Here is a 13492-nt window from a genome sequence, read left to right as displayed (position 1 = left end):
AATTCGTGACGGTGGTGAGCGTCGGGACTTCAGCTTTCATTATCTGAAAGAATGACAGCATTGACTTCAGTTGACAAAGCCAACTAAAGGGAAAGTGTCAGCTTTTACTTGACAGTTTCAGCTAGCTTCGCATACAGTGGTCAAGTTGATCAGAACTAAGTACCACATCTCATTAAGTAGAAGTAATGGAACCAGGTTTGAGAGGAATCAAGATATTCATAGAATCACAAAGTTGGAAAGGACCTAAGAGATCATCTAGTCCAACCATCCTCCTATCACCATTACTACCACTAAGCTACTAAACCGTATCTCATAGCTCCTCATCCAGACATCCTCTTGAACACCACCAGGGACAATGACTCCACCACCTCCCCACCTCCCCAGGCAGCCCATTCCAGCGCCTCCCTTCTCCTTGGGAGAAAAAGTTTTAACCTAAATCTATTGTTAGCACACCAAACGTGTATAAAGTTTGGCTTTGCAGTCCTCCAGCTGTGTAGATCAAGGTGGTTGAATAAGTGTAACTGAAAAATTTGGTACATTTGGTAGCTCTATTTCTAGAGGCACTCTTCAGGGCTGCTGGTAAAATTGGTAAGTTACAAAAAGAGAAATTTCCAACTCCATGTTACAATGCATAAAATGAAGCAGTCTTCATGGATAATCTCAACCAGAGACCCAAATCCAACTCAGCTTTGAGGAAGTTTTAGCAACACTGAAAACTGAAGTGTAGGATTGATAGCTTTCATATCAAGTCAAGCAGTAACGCAGTGAAGCATCCTGTTCTGGACAGTGGAAAAAAAAATGATAAGCCATCATAGTACTTTCAAGTCCTAGTTTCCCACTATTCCCAAGCCAAGTAACATTGCAACATACATGCATTCTTTCAGTACCTTATCTTAACGAGACCTCACAGCATTTAGAAAAGAGCTGCTATGGAATTACTTAGGGAACACTAGTATTTTAGAAGTGGTATTGCTGAAAGTGTGTAACATCTAAACTGACACGCACTACAGAACACAAACACATGCACTGTTGAAGGCCATCAACTACAAGCTGAGAAGCATCACTACTGCAGCCCCTACGAATTACAGAAACATTTTTCTCCAAGTGAAAAGAGGAACAGTACCTACCCCAACTTCTCCACACCGCTGTACAGTTACCACACATAACGGATTTTCACTTTACTATTTCTTAAAGGCTAGAAACCAGATCAGAAGTTAAATAAATCTACATATAGATTGGTTTATGACGAGTTTAGGTGAACAACGGGAGGTAAGGTTGTTTTATTCTGGAAGAAAACACCTCATTTCTGTTCCCATTTGCTAAGGAATCCTAGTATTAAGAGATAACATGGTTATTCTTATCCGGCACTGAGGCTGTATTACTGAAGCTCTTAGGAGTGCTCACTAGTTTACTAAATGTAATATTTGGTGAAGTCTTTGGTGAAGTCAGCCAAGCAAGTGCTTGCCTCCACCCCCTCCCCAAACTTCTGTTTTGCACATTCAGTGTCTGCAGGCAGAGAGCTTCTTTTAACCAAAACTCTATACCTAAAAAGTAGATCAAAGCTTCAAACTTCTCAAGTAACAACAGATGAAACTACAGAAGCACATTATTTATAACATTCCAATGGCTACCCAGATCATGTAAAATACTCTGAAAATGATACTAAATATTAATGAACTACTGAATCAAATCACTGGATGTATTTGTAAGTAGAAATTTTGTTACAACATTTATTGTCAGTAGAAACAAAATTTACATTGATTTTATAGAAACTATATTAAACATACATATAAACATACCTACATCTTAATATGTACTTATGAACATGAGATCTAGGTATGGAATAACATTGTCAGAAGCACCGTTGTGGACTCCAGAGACTACACACAAAATGCTTTTGCATTTAATTCCATCTTCAGTAGTTTAATAGTTTAAAAAGGTTATTTTTTTCTTCTTTTAAATCCACGCTTACGAATGATTCCATTAAAGGTTTCTGATCATATTATTTGTGCATATGTATACACACACGCACATACACTCATTAGAAGGCCCTAATGGAGGAGAAAACTAGAGCATAAATAAGGTGAACTTGAATATATTCCTTAGAAATGGGCATTAGTCCACATTCTCATTCAGTTGCTAAAGGAAAAAACCTAGCCCTGCTATTCTTAAAATATTCAATACAGTGGGTTTTTTTTTTATTCCATGAAAAGCGAACCAAAAACAACTGCTTCCCCTCTATCTCTTCCTTCAACAACAAAAACACAAGGAGCCAGTCACAAAATAAAAGCCATCTACTACATTATTTACAGAAAATGAAATATTAAAAAGATGTGAGACTTTGACAAAATTTAGAGCAGCGAACAGAGGAAAACCATATTAAAGTGGCAGGCAGCATAAAACTATTAAACCACGGGGCTAAATACCTACTGAGAACGGCCTCCACCAAAACAACATCAAGGCAAAGAAAGGACAAGGAGGGGGCAGGTACTGCAACAATAGTAGTCTCAGATCTCAGCTGAAAAAATACGTTCACCAAGCTTAAAACAGAACACATTTAAACGTTCACTACCATCCTCCCTATCTACAAAGGAGTTAAGTGTTACAAGTAGGCTTACAACAACCCTGAAATGGCTTTTATTTCCTTCCCCTCCCTCCTGTAAAACGAAACTCTGATCTTCAAACCCTGCCGCAGCGGAATGAAGTCTGTCAAGGGCCAGATTTGTAGAGAAACATCCAGTTCTTGCAGATTCATTAGGATGCAAGTCTGAAGCCTTTCTTTTAGAGAACTCTCCTGTAGAGGTGGCTGTTCAGATGCCTGAAGAAAAGCAAGAGGCATATTTCTGAAGTGTATGGGAAAAGATTTCTTCAGTAAAGGAAGTTGAAGAATCTCCCTCTGCTTACAAGTCTTCTGAAAGTGAGAAGGCTGAGAAATCAGATCTCCATAGCTTAATCTTTGCTAAAATCTTTAATCATCTTCTCCAACCAATTTCCACTATCAATTTCCTAGACATGGCAGAGAAAGACCTTCTAAAACACAACAAACAATCATCTTTTGAAAACCCAGAGTTCCATAATGCCCAGAAGTGTGATTTTTTAAATTTATTTTGCTCTTAAAGAAAGTTCACACAAAGAAAAATCAGCATTTCACCCCAAGGCCCCGTGAGAGAAAGCAGCAGGTAAGCTATTATCACAACTGGCTATCAGCTGAATTTGCTCCCACCTCCTGCTATTGGGTACTTGAGCCGAGACAATCACATTGAGGTCTCAGGACCACCTAAATGCATCAGATAAGGTGATATGAATCATTTAAGTCATTATTAGAGTTAAGGCAGACTTATACATACTTCATGATGTGTTGTTTACTAGCCCCAGAATTTTCTTGACTTGATCACCACATATAAGCTAAGAATTATAAAATGAGGATTTAACCCAATCAATCAATATAGAGATTAAACTGATCAGCAGCATTAACACTAAATTCACAACTTACGACACTTATAAGGAAGACTAATCATGTTCAATGACTGTATTTTGGATAGCCATGAAAAGAAAAAAAACATTTCACATGTGAACAACTGAGAACGTGACAAGCATTCAGCGGTCATTTCAAGTCAACTAACAGAAAGGCAATTCACATTTATAAAACAAAGCTAACTAGCTCTTAGACAATCATATTCTTGACTTGCCTTTCCAATGCAAATGCAGTGAGCAGCTTCACTAATACAAGGAACATTTTTCCTTTGGAGCAGAGGATTACTCACATAGTTAAAAGTAAGCGGTTACAGTAACAACTCTACTCAGTCCATGCTCATATTAGAAATAATGCAATAATCAGAACATTATTTAAGTCTTTGTACAGAGGGCATTTTCTACAATGTAGTCACAATATAGAAAGGCACCAAATTATTCAAGTAAACTGACCACCTTCTTAACACTCGTTTTCTCAACTTGAGCCCTCTCACAAACCAATCAGTAATTTCAATATATTATTCTCAACTAACCATTCTATCAGTACAACAGAACTTTCCTGTGCTGAAAGAAAAAATGAGCCAATTACTCGTGTGTGCATACAGACATAAGTCTCCATCTAAAGATTCAAAGCACAGTAAGTTGCAGACCAGACAGTTAGGTTCCCTCTAGCACCTAATTCAATCGCTGAATTAAATTTCTGTACAAATCTGATTAGTAAAGCAAAGTTACTGGTAAAGAATGTGATTTCAGCAGATGGAAGCTCCTCACAAAAAAGCTAAAGCAACTGTAACAGGAACTACATTTCATCATATGACATTCATCTCGGGACCAACGTGGGGATGAGGTGAATAAAATAAAAATCAGTAAACATACTAAAAGATACCACATTGGTAATATGTTGCTTACAGTTACAGAAATAATAATCAGATACCATACGGTAATACGTTGCTTACAGTTACAGAAATAACAACCTATATTGAAGAAACTAGACACAAAGTACTAAAACTAGTTGTGCACAAGTAAAATAAAGCACGAAACTGGAGGCATTTGCACTCTTAAACCTGGTTTTCATATTAAAATAAAAAATGAAAGCAGCATTAACTGGCTGAAGTCTGACTACTTCAGCATTATTTCTAGACAACCTTAGCAAAACTGACATGCCACAAGTTTCTTCACATATCCACTTCTCCCATTGGGCTCAACAACAAACTCTCTTCCAGGCTTTAGGAAGAACAAAAAAGGAAGCTTACAGAAACAGTAGTATCCTGCAAAGTAAGACACGATAGCTTCAGTAGTTTGTCCTGTATCATGTATGGTTTCACCTGCGTTTTACAATGCTTAACATGTTCAGGAGCAGTGTGGAAAAACTTGTTGGCTTCAGGGTGAACCTGCACCCATCTGCAGGTGTACACAGCACTTCCCGACACTGGGCTGCTTAACAAACACGGCGACTCCTTATTTGCTTTGGGTTGGCTCTATTTGTTGCTTCAATTTCCACTTGCTGGTAAATCCACACAGGATGATTTTATAGTTGGGTTCATCAGCGACAGCATCACAAGTATTTCCGATCAAACGGAAGCAGCTAACTTCCTGCAGATCAAGAAATTCTTTTCCTTTAACTTCCCATTTTGAATTTGTATGTCAGAAAGTTACTCAAATACTAGTTGAATCACTTAATAATTATTTCAACTGAAAACTCGAGTTTTAGAAACTTATACCATCTGGTGTTGTTGTTGAATCACCATAGCATCAATGAATCTGGCACACTTCCCGCCTACTTATTTTCTATGAACACTAAGCAGTACATCCCATGACTTAAGATTAAGTGACACTATTTTAGCTGCTCTGAGCCATTACCTATGCTTCCAACAAATAACCCCTCTACTGGAAGCACTGTGGAAACAAACAAACAAACAAACAAAAAAACCCACAACAAAGAAATCATGCAAAGAAAAAAAAGTCACATCCTGACTTTCCACCAAAAGACAAATATCTCTTTTCTCTGAACCTACCCCTACCCACAATCAGAGTTCTGATCTGTTATCCATCATAGAGCCTAGCCTGCATTCCCTACAGCTAACACTGTCCCAGAAATTATGGAAAAATGTTTCCTTAAAACAAATAAGGACGTTATCTGAAAACTACTTCTTACACATCTTCAATTTACCTGTAATAAAAAAGTGAAGAAATTTGTAATACGTATACACAACCCTACTATATATATTATATTAAGGCAAAGCTATAAACAGGAAATAAGCACAATATTGTTTATAGCTGCTGAAAAACATGTCAGGCTATTTAAATTCTGCATACAGCATAACAATACGTTCTCCTCTGAAGCACTGTAAGCTTTGGAGAATTACTGGGATTTTGAACAAAGTTACAAGCTATCTGCATTTAAAGCAGTTTCAATTATGAACAGCTTTGTTAAAATACATGCTTATAAAAAACTTACATTTCTTGTTTTGTTGTTTTTTTTTCTCCTTGCAACTAAACACTTCAGGCCCCAATTTCAGAATTCAAGAAGCCACCAAATCATTTATGACAAGATGAAAGAACACATGGCTTCGTCAAGAATGCCATACATAAAAAAACCCCACAAACCTATGAGACAGTAACCTTGAATATAGACCAACTAACCCCATAACAAACCCAAGCATGCCTTCAGTGCAGTTACAAACTACTGCTACAGAACACTGCATACCTGCCTGCTGCCATTCATGTTCATCAAATACCAAAAATTGTCTCAGCAGTCTTAACACTTCACAAATCTATATACATCTCGGAAACCCAAGAATATTATGAAACTCCAATGAAGTAATACAGAACATTGTTTTATGGAAAGGACTGAACAGAGGTGTAAGATCTATTGCGCAACCTACCAGGTCATTTCTTTCTTGGCTAATCCTGAGCTATGTGCTATTACCAAACAATTCAGGCACTTTTTTTTTGTTTGTTTTCCTTTTTTATTACATAAGCAATAAACTTTGAACATATAAACCTCTGGGTATAACAACTCAAGTTCCATCTGTAACATCATGCTTGGAGAAAAAGTAATCAATAAATAAGACTCCCTTCAGTGACTTCTTTACTCGAGACCGGTATGCAAAAGGAACTAAAGGTACATACTACAACGTTTCCATTGAATACTGTAGTTTAAAAGCAATTATGAAAACCGTAAAAAAGTTCTGCAGCATTCTCCTACCGAAAAATAAAGTTATTTTTTAATCAAGAAAGTTACAGGGTTAGTTCCTTTATCCCAATTTAGGTCTGGACAAAGTTGTCAAAAAAGTGAACAGATGTTCCCTTTTCTGTGTTTCACGTTTCAACTTCAGGATCAGAGCTTAGTTCAGGTTTCTGTCCCAATATTTAAATTTCCCTACAAAGAGAAAGAAAGCAATCGTTACTGACAGATTTCTAACAGCAAAAAAAAAAAAATAAGCCCCCAACTTTCTTATAAATACCATATCATTATAGTAACATAAATTCTTTTAGTTAGGGATTCAAAAAGCAATTAATTGTAAAGACTGTGCCTTAAAGGATGCATATCCGTAATTATTTCAAAAGAGTGAAGTAAATCAAAGGCGTTCTCACCAGTTTAACAAATTTTGAGGTGTAATTATTACACTGTACAAAATAAGGGATACAATCTACAATCTAAGGAATAGCTGTTTTTAAAGAATTACCCAACCATCAATCAGCATGTTTTAAAAAATGGCTGTCATTCTGAAAGGTTTCTTTGACATCAGTGATACTCCATTTCCTCCCCAGCCAAAAATCAATATTCAGATCTTATTTCTCTATTTGAAATCATAATCACCAAGAGCCAGATTTTGTTAAGATTATTCTAATAAGCTCCAGACAAGAACCTTAACATCCAATTACAAAACAGCATTGGAAATTAATTGGGGGGGGGGGGAGGGAAGCTCACTACAACAAAATTAGGTTATGGCACTTTATGCCCATTTTCCAGATCTATACTTTTTGGAAAAAACCTTTCCACACTTGTTTCCCATTAATTCCAATTCCATTTGCCCTTCTGCTATATTTATTTGAGTCCATACCAATTTAAAAACAACTGACCAGTATATTTTAGCAAGAAGCAACCTCTTTAACATGTTTAGTTTTCTTTGAGTCTTTGCTTATTGGTTTTGTTGCTTATTTTTCCACTTTCTTCATTCTTCTACCAGACTGGTAACTTTGCTTTTTTTAAAACGGCTCTAAGAACCTATTAATGTTTCTGCACTCTAAAAACTCAACTCTAATCCAACCACTAATGCTTATTATGCAAGCGTATTTACTTGTAGGGACACAGACAGAGAATTACAAAACTAACATTCTCAAAGGAACACACAACTGGAAAGGGCTGTGCAGGTCATCTAATTCAATTCTGATGCCATGAGTAGCCCTTCCCAACTCTAATTACACTTGACCAATTCTAATAAAGGATTGAGAGTGCTTTAACCACTTCTACTCCCAAAAGCTGTAACATTTTATACAGTTCAGAAGTTCTTCTGCACTTCTGTATTATCACTGTCACACACACACTGCAAATCAAAGTGTAAGATAGATGTGCTAGAGTTTTTCAGCCCGACTTTGTCAAAGCATTTTACACAGGCACCATACAGTACAGGATGCTTCATTCAGAACAGCACTTTAAGGCACATGATGAACGTAAGATAACACAATGAGGAACAGAAACATAAACTTAATCAAAAAGCGTATCAATACTCTTCATGTTAATTTAGAACTGTAGTCTTAAGACGATCTAACATTTTTAACAGAGGTCCACTTTCTCTCATCAATAAGAAAGCAGACCAAGAAGAGAACATTGGAAATCATCACAGAACCTCACAGCACAGCTCAAACAAATATCCATGAAGGAAATAAGTGCAAAATCAAGTGTGCCTCCTTGTGCTTTTACAGGCGGTGTTCCAAAGTATCCTATCTGAGCTATTCCATGGGGATATAAAAACCGTAGTGGACAATCTGAATATTCACATTTTCATAAAAGCACTTAGTGAAGAAGAAATTAAACCAACTCACCTTTTCTTTCCTCAGAAATCCATCTCTGTATTTATTAGTGGTAAACCCCCTTACACCAACAGAACGTAACCGCTGGTACTTAGCTTGAATATATAAACCCTTCTGTACTAAGCCTGATTTATAATGGGATTGCAAACGGCCATCTGCAAAGTTGCTCTGTAACGGTAGGGAAAGGGAGGAAAAAAGTGCAGAATGAGGGCACCAAAACTCAATACCTGGCATTTACAGTTGTATATACACACAAAACCAACAGTATTGAACAAGAATATGCAATAGCAAATACTGAGCCTCTTCCTTATTTACAGCTTGCTGTTCCTTAGAACACCAGCTACCTTATCACATTCACGGTTTAAAATATCTGAAATGGTCATTGTTACAGAAAAACAGGAATTGCTAAAAGGAAAACAACAACAAAAAGACAAAAAAGCACCTTACTTGCTACCAAATTCACTGATACAGGCCTGCAGCAGGCAAATGTGTTGAACCTAAAAAAGTTATGCTAAGTAGAAGTTAGCATGACTGTTTATCATGTATCCTCACACCATAAGACCACAGAATTACTTCCCTTACTCTGTTCTTTTATCACTCCCCAACTGAAATACATTTGTTCCCAAGCTAGGTTAGCATACAGTGACAGAGCTTACTGGTGAGGGAATTAGAAATTCACAGAAATAGCAATATAGGAAGACCAACACTAACAGCAGCAGCAGCTAAAAGGATAAAAATCTGTTTATAATTAAGCACTCCAATCTCCAACAGAACAAGCTATGAAGTCTCAGAAAGGTTCACTGTAATTTTGCCTGATTTTCCAATAATGCAGATTAAAGTTTTCAAATGTGACAGTAACAGAAAAAAATTCCTGTAGATGTTCACCCTTTAAAGATTTTCACCCCATGCAGAGTAAAAAAAAAGTTCTTACATAAAAAGGAAACATTATGTTGATATAAAATAGCTGTCATACTTTACAAACAGCTTTAAAGTAAGACAGAATTAAACAACAGAAAAAGAGCCTTTCTTGAGCATGACCTAATTGCTCTGGTGAAGTCAGTCTCCTTTTGACAAAGTAAGGATCACTTCAAGAAAAATCACATGCTCTGAGGTTGTGATAAGTTTGGTACCAGTTTCTCCATGGTGTAGCTGAAGAACAGCTAAGGACTGCACAGAACAGAGGTTACTCAATGCAAATACAGTTTCTGTTATTTCAAGAAAATCACTTCAGCCACCTAACATGTAGAGATAACATGAAGCTGGCCCCATCAGTTCCCTAGCGTCACTCTCATGATGCTTGTAGGCAAAGGACATACTTAGAAAAGGCTACTAAATGTTATCTCACCCCTCTACTGAAAAGCCATCAGAGTCCAATCACAATATAATTAGGTGCAAGTAAATTCCTTAAGCAGATACACGCCTACCATAGGGGAAGCTGAAGGGCGTTTGCAATGCTATATTAAGCCACTGAACACAGTTAACAGCAGAGGTCCTCATTTCTCCCACAGCTGCTGCGGTTCTCTGTTCTGACACAGGAGGCTACCAAGGGGGCCTCAGAGGTCTGCTGCTGCATTTGCACAGCGAGCAGCAAAGGACCAGAACAAATAAGAAAGGAAGAAAAGGTGCAAGATACTGAAAGCGAGATTATACGTACACTTCAGTTTCAACACAAGCATCTACACAAGCAGGGAGAACGAGGTACAGAAGTACTATTAGCAGGGCAGAATCAGACGCAGAAACAGTTAACAGATCATATACTTGGTACATAGGTAACTGCAGTCACACACAGTTGAGAGTAAAATGAGATAATCTAATGGTGTGAATGAAGGTGAATGAAAAACAACTACATTTCAGCCTCAGGAAAAAAAAGCTAAAGTGACACCTAATATTACATCTGGACCATTTTATAATCAATGCTACTCATGCTGCCTATGAACCAGTGGCTTTCAAGCTCTGAGAAGTTTGTAAGAGCTAATATGTTACCACTGTACTGTGTCTGGCTAGGGCAGAGTCAATTTTCTTCATAGCAGTCCGCACCGGACCATGGTTTCAATTGGTGACTGACACAGCACAGACAACACAGCAGTGTTTCTGGCTGCAGCTGAACAGTATCTGCACAGCATTACTACTCTCTCTTCCTTCAGCCTGGCTCCCAACAAGCTGGCCAGGCAAGACACTAGGAGGGGACACAGCCTGGATAAAGTAAGGACAACTTACCCAAACTGACCAAAGGATTTCCATGCTCATGCTCAGTAAGAATACTGAGGAAAGCCGCTGCCTGGAGGCTGGCTGAGCATCAGTCTGCCTGTGGGATACGGTAAGCAATTGCCTTTGCATCATTCCTTTTTCCTTCATCTTTCCTTTACTTGACTGGTGACGCACTGGAACAGGCTGCCCAAGGAGGTTGTGGATGCCCCATCCTTGGAGGCATTCAAGGCCAGGCTGGACATGGCTCTGGGCAGCCTTGTCTCATGGCTGGCAACCCTGCACATAGCAGGGGGGTTGAAACTGGATGATTTCCACAGCATCACGGAATGGCACAGGTTGAAAGGGACCTCAAGAATCATGAGTCTCCAATCCCTCCCTCCACAGGCTGTTCCACCAACCTCCACATTCAACCCAGGCCATTGTTTTCGCTCCCCCTCTTCTCTTCCCTAGTGCTGCTGGAGGGGGGAGAGTGAGCAAGCCATTAATACACAGGACTGTGTAAATTACAGAATGAAGTTTAGTTCAGAAGATAACCATACATACAGTACCTACTGAAATGAATCACAGTTAACATTTTAAAGTCTTTTCACAGAAAAGATCTTTTAATCTGTGTAAGATTTCTTTGGATCTCTTATGAAACTGCTGCTCTAAAGTATTTTTTTCTGTAGAATGTTAAAACTTTTTGCAAGACCATATATGCTAATAACTCCCCTCCTCTTTTTTTTTTTTTTTTTATTAGGTTAGGACTCTCCAATTTTATTAATCAGGAAGAATTCAGTGTATTTTTAATATTCAGCCAAGGAAGGCTCTTGAGCGTCAAATCACCTTCCTGAAGCAGGTTTCAGCAACAGCATAGGCAGGAAAAATCCTTTAAGTTATGCAAGAGGAAATGAAATGTAAGAACACTGATGAAATCAAATCAGCAATGCTGTTTCCATGGTAGTAATAATGGGCTATACACATATAGAAACCACAATACCAGTGAAAATGCTATCTTCTCAACAGATATTAAAGCAGTATGGAACCAATCTCTGGATACAGCAACGTTCAGTTTCATATATAAAGGTAATGGCAGTTTAAGCAGACTTATGTTTGCAGTCCTCAGCAGAATTCAGTGCTGATGTAAAATAAAGGAAATTGAAGACTGCTTTGAATAATCTACCAACATAACCTCAAAGAGATAGTGGTGAATAACCACTCATCCCTTATAAAAAGGCCACATGGAGGGAACAGGAAAGAATACTGATTAAGAGACTATGACACCTTTCTGTGTTAAGATGGAGTTATGCAGGCTAACATTTTTAACTTGCTAAGCTTCAGCTTGAAAGTTTTTTCTGTTTCATTGATTCTTTAAACAGCAGAATAGTGAGCCCTTTTTGATAGTATTAGCTTAGCTTTCTGGCAGACTGACTGCCTTTTTTTCCCCAACAGTTCCCTTATATTCAGTCTGAGGGGGCAGAAGAGCCCTTCTACTCTTCAAATTGTTATCCAAAGTGCTAGCTGCTGAGCTAAGCCAACATAGCCTTACTTCAAATTCACTATCTTTAGAACAAGAAGGATCAATACCTATTCTGTGCTGTTTTTCTCCTGAGAGTACACTTGTTAAATAGCAAGTACAGGTAACTTTAAAGGATAAAATGAGAAAGTTTTTTTTTTTCTTGACATAAATATATCTAGTTGGATGTTTATTTTTATTTCAGCTGTATGGATAGAATACTGAATAACTCAGCTCAATCCACTGCCAGCCCTCTTTCCTCCCATTATGTCAGCAGAAACAATTAGGCCACACTGCTACTACTTTTCACATTTGATACCTTCAAATCTGCATTTCTTTACCAAACTCAAGAGGATCAAAGTCACAATTTATACAACACACTTCTGATAAAAGCTGGTCTGTACCTTAAAGTGTCTCCTGATGGGACCTGTGTTCTCAAGGCGTCCTCTAACATGTCTGTGCGGGAAAGTTTCATTTGTTCTCGAAGAATAGTAAGAATTCTAGTTCAAAAACAGATAGCAAAGTTATTAGTTTAACATTATTAAATTACAAAGGAAAACAGTTTCCAGGTTATAGTAACATATATTAAAGTCCTTTCAGCCTTGTGATTTTGACACAAACACACTGTCTGAAAGCACCAAAAGAGAAGCAAAGGGCCTGGCGTACAGGTTGGCTGTAGTGACAGCGGAGCCCACCAAACCCAAAGATGATACAAACCATCGTGTTGGAATATTGTCCTCTTGGGTTGTTACCTGCTTGGATTTCTTCAGTGAAGGCTCTACAACCCTGTCCCTTCAGAACAGATGCCTCAATTAGCACACAGCATGTGTAATAGACTGCTCTAGCAGTCATCCCTTGAGTCAGGAATAAGAGCAAGATCAGTACTCTGAATACTCCTGGTTAGCATATGGTCACTATTTGGAGCATTTACCACAAACACAGGCATCACTACTCTACATACCACCACAGCAACCAGACAAATGCATTGGCCCTCCAAATATTCTGCTTTTAAATTTGTATTATAGAGTAGCATGTCGGAGAAGAGTTGCTAGCCACAGAAACATACCTGATCTTAAGGACAAGTGGCATGGACAAGTGGTATCAAAACTGTTGTGTTAGCACACTGAAAGCTGAAGGCAAACAGCCATGGTTGCATAGAACAGAGCACTCCCTCCAGACACTGTGTTCTTTCATCTTTTCCAGCTTTTCCCATAACAGTTACCTTGACAGGATTCATTCAGCTAAAGTATCATTTTCCCCCATCATTGCATACAAGTATTG

At 38.1% G+C, this 13492-nt stretch overlaps 1 protein-coding gene across 2 annotated transcripts in view; it reads right to left on the bottom strand.

Moving 5' to 3' along the window:
• Positions 1–3560: 3560 nt before the first annotated feature.
• Positions 3561–13492, bottom strand: part of BCLAF3 (BCLAF1 and THRAP3 family member 3) — a 31159-nt gene continuing 21227 nt past the window's right edge. For both annotated transcript variants that reach the window (XM_048932243.1, XM_048932247.1), the window contains exons 10-12: positions 12616–12711; positions 8521–8676; positions 3561–6853 (exon numbers count right to left, since the gene is read on the bottom strand). In XM_048932243.1, coding sequence (XP_048788200.1) covers positions 6824–6853; positions 8521–8676; positions 12616–12711 — 282 coding nt within the window. In that variant the 3' untranslated portion in view covers positions 3561–6823. The remainder of the gene's footprint in view (positions 6854–8520; positions 8677–12615; positions 12712–13492) is intronic.

Source organism: Lagopus muta, chromosome 1 (genome assembly GCF_023343835.1).
Source record: "Lagopus muta isolate bLagMut1 chromosome 1, bLagMut1 primary, whole genome shotgun sequence".
Classification (NCBI taxonomy): Eukaryota; Metazoa; Chordata; class Aves; order Galliformes; family Phasianidae; genus Lagopus; species Lagopus muta.
Note: the sequence above shows the minus strand (reverse complement) of the source record. Positions and strands in the feature narration are given on the sequence as shown.